The sequence below is a fragment of the Leptonychotes weddellii genome, chromosome 15 (assembly GCF_054177405.1).
Source record: "Leptonychotes weddellii isolate Sample4059 chromosome 15, ASM5417740v2, whole genome shotgun sequence".
Taxonomy (NCBI): domain Eukaryota; kingdom Metazoa; phylum Chordata; class Mammalia; order Carnivora; family Phocidae; genus Leptonychotes; species Leptonychotes weddellii.
In genome coordinates, this window is record NC_138383.1 from 22,149,381 (window position 1) to 22,165,168 (window position 15,788).

The following is a 15,788-nucleotide window of genomic DNA, read 5'->3' on the forward strand; positions in this document are numbered from 1 at the left end:
GCGACGGGGCGGGAGGGGCCGTCTGGCCTGGGGAATTAGCGCCAGGGACGGGCGCGCGCGCGGGTCCCCAGCACATCTGGGCGAGAGCGGCGCCGCTGGACCGAGGGGGGCGCCGAGCGCAGATCTGGAGCGGCAGAGGCACCGCGCGGCTGGGGCCCTTCGAGGCGCTCGGGGCGCACATCTGGGACCTCGAGAGGGGGCCGCGCCGCGCACAGCTGGGCCGGGGGAGGGGGGCGGCGGCTGCACAGCTGGACCGGAGGGGGCGGGGTCGGTCCCGGGCGGCCGGCAGAGGGGAGGGCCGCGAGCCGCCGGGGACTGGAGCATGGGACGGCGCGCCTGAAGGAGCAGGGGCGAGGCAGGGGCCTGGGAGCCCGGCAGGAGAAGAGGAGAGCAAGGGGCCCGAGAGCAGAGGAGGAAGATGCAACTGACTCGCTGCTGCTTCGTGTTCCTAGTGCAGGGCAGCCTCTATCTGGTGAGTGGCCCGCGGGGAGCTGCGCGGAGGGGCGGGGGCCCGGAGGACGGGGGAGAGCCCGGAAACTTTCTCCCTTCTTCCCCCCCTCCCCCTCGACATCCCCGGGATGGAGGGGAAGCCCGGAGGCCGGGGGAGAGGGCGGGTCCGAGGACCCAGACTGGACCGCAAGGGTTAATAGGGGCGGGGAGAGGGTGCTCGCCTGGCCCACCCACTCGGCCGCCGGCGGCGGGAGGTGCGACCAGCACGAGGGAAAAGGCCAGCCGCGGGGCGCCAAGGTTACTCGACCCGGTCCCGGCGCCCCGGGACGCGCAGAAGGGGAGTGGGGGTGGGTGGCGGAGCTGACCACCTGCCGGGTCTGGGGCCCTGGGCTCTTCTCTGACCTCGGGGACCCCGAGGGCCCGGGACCGGGGTCCCCCGGCGCGCGGAGCCTGTTCAGGCAAGGGGGGGCGGCCCCCCGCGGCCCCCGCTCGCGCCTTCCCTCCCGCTCCCTCCCTCCCCGCCTGTTGTTTTCCTCTCCTCTCCCGGCCGCGCGCAGCCCGAGCCCCACAGGACCTGGGCAGGCGGCTCCCGCCCCGGGCACCCGCGGCAGCTGAGCGGAGCGCCCCAGAGCCCGCTCCCCGTGCGCTCGCTCGCCGCGTCCCCGCCGCCCGGGACGCCCGGGAGTCCCACCCCGGCCCCCCGGCCCCAGTCCTGCCGTAGAGAAGCCTGGGCCCCACATCTGGACCTGCCCGTTTCCTCAAAACAACCCCCCTCGTGCCACCTCCCCTTTGCCACAGTGTGGAAGCACCCTTCCCTTCTCCCGTCCGCATCTGCGGCCCTTCTCCCCACCCTCCAGCCATTCAGCGGCGACCCCCAGGGCCAAGTAAACACGGGGCTGCAGCCCCAGGCCCTCCTGGCTGTCCCTCTACCCTACCCCTGGGGCCTAGCAGGGAGGGCCATCTGGCACACCTCTGAGGGTATGGGCTGGGGCCAGAACGGGGGTGGGGGGAGACATGAAGACCCCGGGGCCCCTTTGGAGCCCTCCAGATCCCAGCCCTCGGGCATCTCCCCATCCTCACCCCAGGGGTCACCAGCAAACCCGAAGCTGCCTAGCTGTGAGCTGGGGCCCCAAGTGCTGGTAACAGGACGCATAGGGCGAGTACTCTCTTCAGAAGCTGAGTAAGCACACACCAGGCGGCTGCCCTCAGGATACCTCGTCTACTCCCTGCCGCCCTCCTGAGCCGTCTGGTGTCTGAGCCGGGTCACACTGTCCTGCTAGCCCTCCCCACAGTTCCTCCAGGAGGCCTGCCCAGGTGTTGCCAGTTGCCGGAGCCGACCCAGCAGAGGCCGGCCAAGCCTTGGCAGTTTGGCACAAGATTCCGGGTGGGGACGGGCTTGGATAAGAACCTCCACAAACAGACCTATCTTGTCCCTGAGGCCAGGAGTGAGCGGTGGAATGGGAGGGCGGACCCTATGTGACTCAGCCTTGTAGGGATGTCGCCTTTGAATCCTGGTGGCTTCATCTGTAGAACGGGCATAAGAACTCCCGTCTCGTGGAGCAATAGTGTCTGGGCACATCCTCATTGGTGACCCCCAGAGTTTTTGACCTTCCATATCTTGGCCATCCTGGGTCTGTTGGTTCTCTTAGCCTCAGAGGACAAAATATCCTAGGGTTAAGGGTGGTGGTGTCTCATCCGACAGACAGACGAGCAAGTGCCAAAAAGCAGGACTGCACCTCTCCCGTCAACCCCGGGGGGCTCTCCCAGCATAGGGATGGAGCTTTCCTATTCTACTCGGGGCTCCTTGAGGGCAGTGACTGTGCCTCCCCATCATCACCTTGTGAACTTCTCGGAGGCGGGGAATTTCCTCTGTGAAATTGTGACCTTGTAGCCTCTCCTATAAGACTGGGGGCTCCATCAGCACAAGGCTACGCTTCTGACATCTGATGAGGACTCTCCCAAGATCGGGAGCTAGACCTCCCCCATCAGACTGGAGACTCCCTAGGGGCAGGGACAGTGTCTCTCTGGTCCACTGGAGAGAATTCTTGATCATCCTTCCAGACTTTGAGTAGTGGCCAAAGGCAGGACGGGGGTGGGGGGCTGGGGGGGTGACCCGAAAGTCAGAAGGTGAGCTGGGACCATGACACAAGGCAGAGTGTACACCCAAACCCTAGCGAAAGTGGGTGATGTGTGGGGGTCCCTCAGCCTCAGGTCAGTGGAAGGGACAGGCTGTTGGTGGGGAACAGGGACCGCAACTCCTGGGTCCTCCGGGGACAGGGCTCTCACTGTCCTCCCAACTCCCCCCACAGGTCATCTATGGCCAGGAGGATGGGCCTCCCGGCTCAGAGGACCCTGAGCGCGATGACCATGAGAGCCAGCCCCGGCCCCGGATACCTCGGAAGCGGGGCCACATCTCACCCAAGTCCCGCCCCATGGCCAACTCCACTCTCCTAGGGCTGCTGGCTCCGCCTGGGGAGGCATGGGGGGTCCTTGGGCAGCCCCCCAACCGCCCGAACCACAGCCCCCCACCTTCGGCCAAGGTGAAGAAAATCTTCGGCTGGGGTGACTTCTACTCCAACATCAAGACGGTGGCCCTGAACCTGCTCGTCACCGGGAAGATCGTGGACCACGGCAACGGGACCTTCAGCGTCCACTTCCGACACAACGCCACTGGCCAGGGCAACATCTCCATCAGCCTCGTACCCCCCAGTAAAGCTGTAGAGTTCCACCAGGAGCAGCAGATCTTCATCGAAGCCAAGGCCTCCAAAATCTTCAACTGCCGAATGGAATGGGAGAAGGTGGAACGGGGCCGCCGGACCTCGCTCTGCACCCACGACCCGGCCAAGACCTGCTCCCGAGACCACGCTCAGAGCTCGGCCACCTGGAGCTGCTCCCAGCCCTTCAAAGTCGTCTGCGTCTACATCGCCTTCTATAGCACAGACTATAGGCTGGTCCAGAAGGTGTGCCCGGATTACAACTACCACAGCGATACTCCTTACTACCCCTCCGGGTGACCCTGGGCAGGCCACAGAGGCCAGGCCGGGGCTGGAAGGACAGGCCGGCCCACAGAGGAGGCCATCTGGCTGGATACTGGGCAGGGAAAGGAAGGGACCTCAGGCAGGGAGTGGGGGGTGGAGAGGAGGAGATGCCAAGCGAGGCCAGGGCCAAGTCTCCAGTGGTGGCGGGGAAGGGGTCCCGAGTGCTGGCCCAGCCTGAGGCTGTGGAGCGACTGGGACACGGGAGCGCCTGAGGAGCAGGGGGTTCTCTGCGCAGCCCCGCAGGGCTTCCCCACTGAGCAGCAGGGAGATGCTGGGTCCTGGAGGCTTCTGGCGAAGGCACACCAGTGCGGCCCCAATAAAGGGATGAAGAGGAGCCCAAAGCCTGGGCTCCCTCCTTGCCATCCTGAGGAAGAGCAGCAACAAGGAGAGGGGCATTTCCTCAGCGTGGACTCCAAGTAGGCGACAAAGGACGGCAGAGATGGGGCTGCCCGGGAGCCAGCTCTGGGAGCGCGGAGGGGCGGGGGGCAGGAGGAGCTCTTGGGCCCCACTGAGGGGACCTTGTCCTGGACTGTGGACTGAGCTTGGCTTGAGGCTGAAGTGGTGACCCTTGAAGTCTTTTTGATGTCTTGACAAATAGACCCTCTGTTCCCAGCCAGGCCATCCCTTTCCAAAATTCCCTCTCCTGCCATGGCTGCGTACCCCGTCACCCCCGCCCACCCTTGTGCTGAAGGGACACCCATCCTTAAGCTGAGACAGAGGGTGATTGTGGTTCTCCCCACACCAAGGCCACAGATGGAAGCCCGTCCTTGCGCTGTGTCCCTCCACCACCCCACCTCCTGCCGGCTCCTCTGGGAGTGTCCTTGTCCAGCCAGCGAGCCTTGCCTGTCGGCCTGGGGCTCCCCTGGATAGAGCCGGCACTCCCCTCTTGTCCTTGGCCGTGGGGCCGGGGGACGCCAGACTGTCCAGGGCGTGCTGGACCCGTTCCATGGTGTCTGTCTGTGGGTGTGGGAGGGGCGGGCGGGGTGTGGAATCACCTGATTGTCAACTTCTGTGTGCAGAGTCTTGTTCTGGAGCCGGGAATAAAGCTTTCCCAAGGCATTGGATTCCGAAGTGTCCGGGGAGGAGGGAAAGGGCCCTGGGTGCCCCAGCGTCCAGCCAGCCCCGCCCAGATGGCAGCAGGACATGTCCTGGAGACCAGAGCTCCCTGAGGGCTCAGGGCTTCCCTCTCCGGCCCCCTTCCTGGAGCCATCGGGGAAGGCTGGACGGACACTGCCTGACGCTCCGGGGGGGTGGGGGTGGCAGCTGCAGAGCAGCTTGGGGAAGAAAAGCTAGAAGGTGGGATGGGCCCTTGTGTTCCTCCTTGCCTCCCTAGGCGGCCATCTGGGTGGGCCCGGGGTGGGGGGCCCTCGCTCTCGCTCTGTCAGTATTTTGCTCTGTGGCCTAGGATAAGTCCATTCTCCTCTCTGGGTCTCTTCCCGCTTTTTGTAAAATGAGGAGCTTGCCCAACCCCGAGCTTCTCCCGTGTGAGTGGGCCTCTGAGCCACTGAGAGTGTTGGTTAACACGCATTTCTGGGCTCCGGAGTGTCTAATTCGGTAGGTCTGGGGTGGGGTGTAAGGATTTGCCTTTCTGACGAGGACCCAGGGAGACACCGATGCTCCTGGCCCCAGGGACCACACTCTGAGGACCACTCATATGACCTCTCCATTCCTCTCTGGCTCTGGTTCCCCGACATGGACAGATACCTGTGAGGCGCTCTCCCACCTGTGACTTCCAGCTGCTTCTCCTGCGCAAATCTCCTGGAAGGGTCCTTTCAGAGAATCGGGGTATTGGGGTTTCAGTCTGATGACGTGCTGGTGCAGGAACAGGCTGGGTTGGGGGGAAGTGGGGACAGAAGGAGGCTTGAAAGCAGCCATTGCCCTGCCCCCAGCCGAGATGAGGGCCTTGGGATGGGTGTCTGCCGGTGGCGCCTGGCCTGGGAGTCAGCTGGGCCCTTTGGGGCTCAGTGAGCAGAACGCTGAGCCCCAAGTACCAAGATCACAGTGCCCTCTCTGAGGTCATCCTAGGTCTGCTCGCTTGGGAGGGCAGCACTCAGGTCCCCTGGGTCCCTTTTGGCCATGCACAGTGAGGAGAGTCCTAGCATGAGGGGAAGGGGGTCCTGCCGCCCCCAGCCTGTCTCCCCCTGCACACCGGCACTCAGCACGGCCCAGTGCTCCCCTCAGTACAGAGCAGAGCTGGATGAGGCCTTAGCAGCCTCCTTGCTGTATGAAGTGACCCAGAAAGGGCACATGACTCAAGCTCACACTCCTGTTGCAGCGTTCCCCTGCACCATGCCTCCTGGGGCCACCTCTCCCCAGCAGAGATTTGAGACACACCCCCGCCTCGGCCATGGGGACAGGTGCTCAGAATTCAGACAGGCCCAGGGGCTCAGGCTCTGCCCTGGGGGAAGGGGGTGCTGGCATCTGGGGTACTCTCTCACCTGCGGATGCCCCCCAGGCCCCACCACCTCCCACAGCTGTGTGGGCGCTGGAGAAAGAGAAGCAGGCCAGTGGTCCTGAGGCCTCCTCACCTGGCCTGGCTGAACTAGCAGCAGGCCCGGGGGACACTGCCCCACCCTCTCTGGCTCCTCTTTTGTGGAGAGCCAGATGCCGCGGACAGCTGGAGGGCTGGCCCGCCTGGCACACATTCCGCCTGAGCGGCGGGGGGGGGCCCATTTTAATAACTTCATTTCACCCTCGCGCCCACTCGGCTGCCTCATCCCTCCTTTTCTGCCTTCCCCACTAACCTGGCTGCTCCTCTCAGCTAGGATCTTGCTAATAGATTTTCTCCTGAGTTGTAATTCTTTTGGAATAGACCTCTGGGCCCTGATATTCTTGCCACCCGCTGATATTTCCTATGCCCCCTTGGACCTCACAAAGGTAAGGGGTCTATCCAACTGCCTCTTGTTAAGAAGGCACCAACCTCTGCTCCCCTTGGTGAGTGATGTCTGTGACATCTTCCCAGGGGAGATGGACCCCCAGTCACTCCCAAGTGCTCTCTGATCATCTGATCTTGCCATTCCAACACAGGGGAGTGGATTCCTCTGGAATGAACCTGTCTCCTCTCCCAGGAAGAAGCTCTAGGTCCTACCCCCACCCCTACCCTTCAGTGACAAAGCTTTTGGTCCCATGGTCCAGCTCCCCCGTCTGCCCAACCCAGCTGGGGAGCTGCCCCAGGGCAGAGTCCTAGTCTCCTTCATCCGAGTGGAGCAAGCTTTGAGGTCACGGCCCATATCGTCCTATGAGACTGAGGAGCCAGGGTCCCCGTGAGGCCGGCACTGTGCCTCCCTCATCAGACTGGTCTCCCGAGGCCAAGAACGGCAATATGGACACAGGTGGGAAAGCTTGCCCTCAGAGCACCGGGAGGCTGCCTCTGCCCTTGGGCCCTGGGCACAGGTATTGTCTAGGCCTCAGTGTCCCCGTCTCTGACGGGGTGAATCTTCCCAGCAGTCTGTGAAGCTAACAAGAGGGAATCCGTGTCGGGTCAACTGGCAGCAAAGCCGAGTCTTCCTCTGAATGAAGCTTGAGGCAAACACAGTAGGTGTCTAGGTCCCTCCTCTCTCCTCCTTCCCCCTCAGTTTTCCTCCCTGGGATGAGCAAGCGGGAACTGAGTCACCCCCTTCCCCATCCTTGGCAGGGATGCTGGTGACCTCGCATGTGGCAGTCTCCCGAGGCGAGGCCCGTGGCTCAGAGCTGCACGAGGTGGTGGGTGGGTAGGGAAGTGGGGGAAGGGGTGTATGGAGGGTGGAAGCAGCTGAGGGTCAGGGGGTAACCGGGGACCGGGATCATCAAGTTGGGTAGGTGTAGGGGCTTGTGGGAGACACACGAGAACCAGGTGCTCCGGGTTGGGAAGTGATCCAATGCCATGGCGGGGAGTGTGGGAGAGAAATGTTACTTCCAGAGACTGAGTCCCGGGGTCCGGCAAGGAGAACGGGGGCTGGGGCGACAGGCGAGGAGAGGCCCCACAAGGAGGAGGCGAGATTGGGGTGGGGTGGCCTCTACCGGTTCCTGGAGAGGCAGCTGCCACCATCCGCCGGAGGAGACCCGGCACTCGGTGGTCGGGGGCTGGGCTCTGGTTCCACCGGACCCCGGTTTCCTGTCGGCCTGCCAAGCTCAAAATGCAAGCGACGGATGCCTACTTCAAAGCTCTCCAGTGCACCATGTCGGGGCCACCTCCCGAACCACGGAGGCTGCCCCCAAACTGACAACATGTGTGCCTGCAGGAACTGACATCTGCGTCCCCATTAGCTGGGTGGCTTTGGGCAAAGGACATCATCTGCCAGACCTCCTTAGGTGAAAACCTAGGGATCTACCTACATTGGAGCACTGGGGCGGGGCGGGAATTAAGTGACTTCGTCGACAAATGTTACCTCTTCCTCCTTTGTTTTGCGACGTGGGTATACGTCCACTTCAGCCTTGCTCCTGGTGCAGCTGGAAGGGCCCCCGGGGCTGGAGCGAGGAGCCCGGGCTTCTCATAACGCAGGAGGCAGAGGCCGCTAACTGTCCCATATTAGCCATTTCCCCCTTTTCCATAGGAATGGACTCCTCAGTGTTTAGCTGGGCATATGGCTGCCTGAGATAAACACTACATCACTCTGCCTCTCTTGCCCCTGGATGTGGTCCCGTGACTGAGATCTGGCCAGCGACACGTAAGCCAAAGGGCTATTTGGCAACTTCTGGAAAGAGTTGATAAGACGGTTGAAGGACAGTTCTTGCTGCCATCAGAGACCATGGGCCTAAGAGTCACATCCTGCAAGTGGCAGAACAATGAGCTGGGGGAAGGCTTGGTTCCTGAACGCCTCGTCAAATAGGAAGTGGTGTGGACCAGAAACACCATGCTAGCGCTCGGCTGCCTCCCCCTTCGGCCTTTTCTGTGAGAGAAAAATCAAATGTCTGCCTTATGGAAGCCACCGTGTTTCGGGTCTCCGTTTCTTAGCTGAATCTATCGCCACCTGACCCAGTGGATGTGTTTGAGCGCTCCCCTTCTGCGGATCTGTTTCCTCATCTAGGGAAATGAGAGAAAGCTCCCGGATCTTGCCGCACATCAGTCAGGTTCTGTAGGCTGGCGGGCGAGAACGAACTTGGGAAAGCTCTCCCCCGGCTCCCTGGCATCGGGGCACAGAGCCTTCGTTTTCGGGGTGCCATGAGTTGCTGCGGCATGGCCAGGAGCCCCCGTCTGAAAGGCCTCCAGTCCCCAAGTTCAACCCCCGCACGTCTGAGTCCCCATCCGCATTCTGATGTTGGTGACACACAATCCTCGTTAAGGGCCTGGCTGATCCCAGCCAGATGGGATCCTAATTTAATTAAAACCCTTTAATTACCTGCAACAACACAGCTTTGGAAGTCCGGTGCAGGAGGGCCCCTGTGATGGGAGGGGACAGGGCAGGACAGAAGGGTGGCTGCCCTCCCATCACCCCGCGAGCCAGGCTTTCGGGATGCTTCTCCCACCCAGTGGACAAAAACTGCCCAGAACAGCCAGTGCAGCCCCCGCCTCTGACTTGGGCTGCAGCCAAGCCGGGGAGCAGGGCCAAGCAGGCCCCGGGGAGCAGAGCAGCAGGCTCTAGAAACTGATGCTGGCAGGTTGGTGCAGTGCTTTGCACCGGGACCACCACAGGCTGCAGAAGCTCAGGTCTGGGCTGCCTGAGACCCTGGCCCCGCCCAGGACACTGGGTAAGAACAGGCATGCTTCTGATTCCCACCGCCCCCCAATTAGCCCAGCCTATTCAGAAACAGGGGTACCTCTGCATCCACCAAAGCCATGCCCCGCCCCTGAGAACAGGGTCTTCCCTCCAGGTGTCATCCCCCTGGGGAGGGGGATGAAAGCGAGAAGCTGAGGCGGGCTGCAGATGGCCACGTTGTTTCTTGGGTACCAGTAAGGACCGCCATGGCACTGGGCCTCAACTGGCTCCTCCCTAGGAAGGCAGACGGAAGGGGCCCAGGCCAGAGCCCACCACGCCTTGGCAGGGGCAGATTCTGTGAGCCAGGCTATTCTTAAGCCTTGTGGACATCATACACTAATACCCATCTGTTCTCCCTTAGTGCTCATTCATTCAACAAATACTGTTTAATAAAGCCTCTGAAAGTTCCAGCAGGTCTCCATGGTGCCAGGAGATCCAGAAGAGGTTTCGGTTCATACCTGAGCCACGGCCGTCAAGGAAACGTTCTATTGGGGTCAGCAGGATGTCAGTGGCTGGAATTGGAGCAAGAAACCCCAAGGGGAAGGAGAAACGCAAGGGGAAAGATTAGGAATCATTAGGCCCTGCCACTCTACACCCCAAAGGTTCTCCTTCCAAAGCTGAGCTGGGGAGACTCCGTACTTTGCTCTGTTGGACACACTCCGCGGGACCTAGGCCTTTCTGCTCCCACCCTTCCCACCACTTTCCCCTCTTCTTGCGCTCAGCCTCACCCTGTGCTCCGTCCCGTGTCCTCTGCTGTCCCCTGACCCCCCACAGCTCTCTCTGAAGATCCTGCTCCTATCTCTGACTCTGGTTGAGCCTGCAGTGCTGTGTCCCTGCCAACTTGGGGACCGTAACAATAGGATATGTGGATATCCCCCCTAGACTAATGAGGGACTGGACACGGGAGCTGTTGCTCCCTCGGAACGAAACGGACACTCCGTGAGGGCAGGGGCTAGGTGCCAATAGCCAGCTGGCCTGCAGGCTCCCCAGAGGCAGAGGCCCTTCCTCCAAGGCCTAGCTAATGAACTACCCGCACCCCAGTGTCCTGCACACCGAACCCTCCATGCCCAGGCATGACCACAGCTGGGGAGGGGAAGTGACGACAGGAGGACAAGCCGCTGTCCCCACTTGCCATGCCCGATCTCCTGGCTAGGAGAGAGCCCCACCCCTCCACCCACCTGTCCCCGGTATTGTATGTTGTCTTCTCTAGAAGGGTCCTCAGAGACCCAGCTTAGCTCCTGGGGCACAGTGAGGGGTAGGGTCTCGACCTGAATCACTGAGAGTCATGGGAAAAGCCAGGGCCCTCTGGATCCTAACCCAGTACCCGCTTTTTCCATTAAACCAGTCTTCCTTGCCCCAGATCCCCTTCGTGGCTTACAGGGTAGCCCCACCGGGGGAAGAATGGCCTGCTCAGTCCCAGTGAGCCAGGGCTCCCCCACCTTGGGGTCAAAGCAAGGCCATGCCCCAACTATGATGTGTTTGGAGAGAGTTGGGTATACTCCTTAGTTGCCATGTGATCTTGACCTAGTCTCACCGGGCTCCTCTGGGCCTTGGATGGCAGTTCTTTTCCCCACCTGCTCACATGGTTACAGTAAGGGACAAACCGACTCTGAATGGCGGCACTATGTCAGGCAGGCCTACCGGCATCTGGCACCGCCCGGCCCTCCGACCCACCTGCCGGGGCCCAGGGGCATCCCAGAGCATCACAGGAAGGGGGAGAAACCTGGTTTCTCTTTCCTTTTTTGGGTAGGCTGTGTAGGGTAGTGGTTGCGAGCATGGATCCTGAAGCCAGGCTGCCACTTCCTAACTGTAGACCTTGGGCAAGTTACTGAACATCCCTGTGTCTCGATTTCCCCATCTGTAAAATGGGGATAATCTCTACCTATCGGAGGGCTGTGGTGAACTGGAATGTGTGTGGCAATTGGAACTGTGTTTGGCACCGGGGCAGCGATCAGGGGAGCTGCTCTGAAGAGTCCCACAGTATGGCCCTCCCGATCTTGGCCCAGCCTGGGAGGGAGGGAACGAGGGAGAAGAACGGCCATGGGCACATTCAGTCCTCGCTGCAGGAAGAATGCGCGGGAGAAAACCGCACAGGGGAGGTCAGAAGTCTGTCATGTCTACAGAGGATGATGCATACAAAGGAAGCTACTTTTGTTTTCCTTGGTTCTGCCTAAGAGGCGGGGCCCTTGGTGGCGTTGCTACTGCTCCTTGGTCCGAGAAGCCCATGTCTGCACTCCAGAAGCCCTGTGGTGCACTAAGGAGGTTCATCTGTGTTCGCCCCGCCCAAGACCTCTCCTTGTAAAACGTAACACAAGGCTCAGAGGATGCAGGTGGCCACAGGGTCTTTATTTAGAAGCACGGAATTACAGAGCAGGCAGCCAAGCGTACGGAGGCAGCCTGCCCAGGGCCCCTCCTGCCTTACGTCGCCCTACCCCCTACCTTGCCTGTCTTCGTCACCTCCACCCGTCACCTCCATCTGTCACCTCCACCCTACGGATCAGTTTCTCATCAGCCTGGAGGGCCCGTAGTCCCCTGTCGGTACCCCCTGAGAACTAGGCGTACGAAGCATGCCCATCTCGGACTGTACCCCTGAGGATGAGTCCCCCTGAGGACTGGGCCTTGTGTGACCCATTTCTTCCACACTTTGAGAAGGGCCAAGGGCATGGGGTACACACACAACCTAGCCAGTCGATCTTGACTCACAGACGACCCCTGAACTTCATGGCTATCGTGGGACCCTTTCACAGGGACAAGAAGGGGAGAGACACAGATCAAGAGGGAGCTAACCCCTGCTGGGCAGCATCTACACAAGACAAGAACGGTGCTGGTTTGGGGAGACAGGGGCTAGGCGCGGAATCCAGGAGCATGGAAGGGTATACAAATGCCCCATTTACCAGTCTTGGCAGCACCAGGCCTGGGATAGGAGGGGCTGCTTACTCAGGCTCTGCCATCTGCCTCAGCTCAGCAGAGATCAGCACTGGAGGGCTCGGTGTAGGCAGGCTTTTTTATTTTTTTAATGCGGCAGGATCAGGCTCAAGATGTCACTCCAGTGAGCCGGACTGGAGACGGGGGAGGGAAATGTCTAGGAAAACGGGAGAAAGAAATGGAAGCTTCCATGCTCCAGGAGGAGGGAAGGACAGGGAGTAGAGAAGGAAGGAAAAAGGAAGAGGAGCCCAAGAAGGAAACTGGTGTGGAGATGGACTTGGTTTAGCGACTATGCCTCATCCATCCTTCCCCGGCCCCTCAGAAGCCAGCAAGAGTCCGAGAAACAGGGCTCCTGGGTCCCAGAGTTACTCTTCTCACATCTGCAAGCCCAAGGGCTTCTGCCCCGCCTCCCACCTTCCTCTCTGGAATGCCTAATGCCAAGCACTGCTGGCTTTCTGAGATGGTGACAGTGGTGACCGGGGTGACCATACACGCGCTATCCCAGGTGACTGAAAGATTTGGTGCAAGCGGACTCCTTCCTGGGACCTCTGCAGACTCCCCCTCCTCCACACACGCCCGCAGCCTAAGAACTGGGAGCTCACAGGACACCAGGCTCTCGACGCAGGTCCTCTCCCCACAGGGAATTCTGCTTCAGACGATCCCCCCATGCTCCCAAAGGTGCCCATTTCAGTGTCTCATCAAAGATTTATATTCCATTCCAAGAAATCCTAAAAGGGAACGGACTCCGAAGGCTACATATGGGGTAGGCTGGAACCAGCGCGAATTATGTGGTGATCACATTAACATCAGAAGCAGTGTGTCTTTCTTGTTCAATGGCAGTCACTGAATTAAGGACTTGACATATGTTTTCTCATTAATTTCCCAAGAGAACTCTATGCAGGATGCCCATTTTATAGATGAGAAAATTAAGGCTTACGCAGGCAAGTACTTTGGCCAGGACCACGAGTGGTGGCGGGAGTGCAGAGCCAGGCTCCCAGACTCCAGATGCTGTGCCGCCAAACACCGGCCCGGGCTGGACCCTCCGTGCTGCACTCAGTTCAGACCACTCCTCCACCCCACCCCGCTCCCAGCAATTCTCAGCCATTGGCCTTATTCCCTACGTAACACCGGAAAACATACAAGTCCCCAGGGGCAACCTTGCTCAACTTCCCACCCTCACACAAAGGCGCCTGTGTCTGCAGGACTCTCCTCACACCCAGAGAGGGTCCCTCCTCTTCCTTCTGCAGCCCCCCAGCCCCCTGCGTGCTCAGGACCTCAGGGCACGGACCATCCCCTCTCTACTGGAGCCTTCCCATCAGCTTTAAACAAATAGGTTTTGTCCTCTGGAAAAGCCCACCTCCCTCTCCTCATTTCCCTCCTCCAGGCACTGCCCGAGCTTCTTCCTCCCTGCACAGCCATAACTGAAGCCCGCGCCTGTCCTCCCTGCTCATCCCTCACCTCCCCCCTAACTCCTCACCTCCCCCCGCCCCCGGTCCCTTCCCTGAATGACCCTGGCTAAGGCCACCAATGACTTCCATATTGCTAGATCCAACGGGCATTTTTAAATCCTTGTTCTTATTTGACAGCATTTGACACTTTTAACTCTTTCGTATTGGTCCTCTTGACTTTGACTTTCTTCCTATCTCCAGCCACTTCTCCTTCGTGACTTACCTTCCTCTACTGGCCTTCAGAGCTAAGGGTTCCTTAAGGTTTAGTCCCAGGCCCCCTTCTCTCCACACTCTGTATTCTTCCTTGGATCCAACACACCCAGGGCTTCAGTTCCACCTATAGACCAGTATCTCCTGAACCTTCTCTCCAGTCCCCATTTCCCCTCTGAATGCTAGGCTCATACATTCAACAGCCCACGTGATGCCTCCACTTGGATTTCTCAGGACAACTCATGATCAGCAAGTCAGATGAAATCAGTGATCTCATTTCCCTCCAGCCTGTTTATCTTCCCATCCGTCTCTTTTTGGGGGGGACTCCATCCTGGTGGCTTCTTTGTCCCTACTCTATCCAACCATCATCAAGTTCTGCCAAATCTGCCCCCTAAATCTCTCTCAAATGGATCTACTTTTCAGCTCTACCACCTCCCCAGTGCAAGTTCTGTTATCTCTGGTCTTCCACTGTCAACATTAACTTTTCTAAACTCTAGCCAGAGATCTTATTAAAATGAAATCTTGCCACCCTCTTCTGCCTAAACCTCTTCAATGATTTCCCACTGTTCTCAATTAAGTACCTAAATCCTACACGTGACCTAGGGAGGTGCTCCCAGCTCCGGCGTCTAACTCACTGCCACGCTTGTCCGCAGGCCAGCCACCCAGCCTCCCGGGTTCCTCGAGGGCACCGAGCTCCCTCCCGATGCTCAGGACTTCACCGTGCCATTTCTTCTGGGCAGAATGTGCCTCCCCCACCTTCCCAGGCTCACAGCCCTTTACCCTTCAGCTCTCACTTCAAAAGCTGCTTTCTTAGGGAAGCCTTCTGGATCCCGCAGATGAATTCCCTACTCACAGGCTCTCGCGGTGCCCCATACATTTCTTTCAGAGCACTCAGCATGGTTTGACATCACGTATCCGTGAGATCATTAAGGATGCTCTCGCCTCATCAGACTCTAAGCTCCATGGAGGGCAGGGAGCAGTTGGTGGAACTCCCTGTTAACCCCTAAAAGCTAGCCCAGCCCCTGGCACATCATATACTGAATGTGTAAATGAGTAATTAGCAAGGAAAATGGAAGAGAATTCATTCTTACAAGGCCACACCGAGGCAAGGGTCTTAGACTTAGGTTGGAGTGGAAGGCCCTGGGGATCACCCAGTGGTATGCTGACCGCTCCCAAATGCTTGTGCTCCTTCGCTTTTGTTCAGAGGTCATGGGGGCAGCAAGGATACTCAGTGATCACATCCCTGGAATGACTGGAGATTACACTGGATCATGTTGTCAGGGAATATGCCTATTTTTCATTAGTGGTTCAATAAAATACTTCTAGTACTGATAAGAGATAGAAATAAAATGTTTATTTACCCAGAGAGATTAAAATGTGTAATAGGACTACTGGTTCACGTTATCAATGTCATTCTATCTATAGATTTCTTAAATGGGTTTGAACTGCATGGGTCCACTCACGTGCAGATCTTCTTTGATATAGTGCAGTACTGTAAATGCATTTTCTCTTCCTTATGATTTTCCTAATAATAGTTCTTTTCTCGAGCTTGAATACAGCATATAATACACATACAAATATGTTCATCAACTGTTATTGGTAAGGCTCCTAGTCAACAGTAGGTTATTAATCATTAAGTTTTGGGGGAGTCAAAAGTTACATGCAAATTCTTGACTGCACCTTGGGAGTGAGGGTTGCCTCTAATTCCCTTGTTGTTCAAGGGTCAACTGTACTTCATTTTACCATTAAACTAAGGAGTTTAAGGCATTTGTAAGTGCTGTGGGATAACAGGAAATAATGAGGTGCACAGATGTTGGGAGGACAGATTTGAACCACACCACTGATGCGTGCTAGAGCTGGTTCACCCTGGCTGTCTAGGTCAACTGTGGACAACATTTTTAAGAATTTTGAGAGCTGGTTGTTAAATAGCCAATTAAAATTTAAATTATGTTAACGTGCAATTAACAGCAAAGGTAATAAATGCTCCAAATTCATCTCTTCCAAATTCTTTCCCATTCTACTATTGCCTACGCTCTTGAGGT

General features: G+C 58.6%; 1 protein-coding gene across 1 annotated transcript; it reads left to right on the forward strand.

The window, feature by feature from the left end:
* Positions 1-244: 244 nt before the first annotated feature.
* Positions 245-4,527, forward strand: NXPH3 (neurexophilin 3). Its single transcript, XM_006746676.3, has 2 exons — positions 245-472; positions 2,760-4,527. Exons 1-2 carry the CDS (start codon positions 419-421, stop codon positions 3,462-3,464), a joined length of 759 nt encoding a protein of 252 aa, XP_006746739.1. The 5' UTR covers positions 245-418; the 3' UTR covers positions 3,465-4,527.
* Positions 4,528-15,788: the final 11,261 nt, after the last annotated feature.

Excerpts from the sequence above, each read along its gene's own strand:
- NXPH3 (XM_006746676.3), top strand. The coding sequence starts at position 419 with ATGCAACTGACTCGCTGCTGCTTCGTGTTCCTAGTGCAGGGCAGCCTC. Across the intron at positions 473-2,759 it reads TGCAGGGCAGCCTCTATCTG|GTCATCTATGGCCAGGAGGA; the intron begins GTGAGTGGCCCG and ends CTCCCCCCACAG.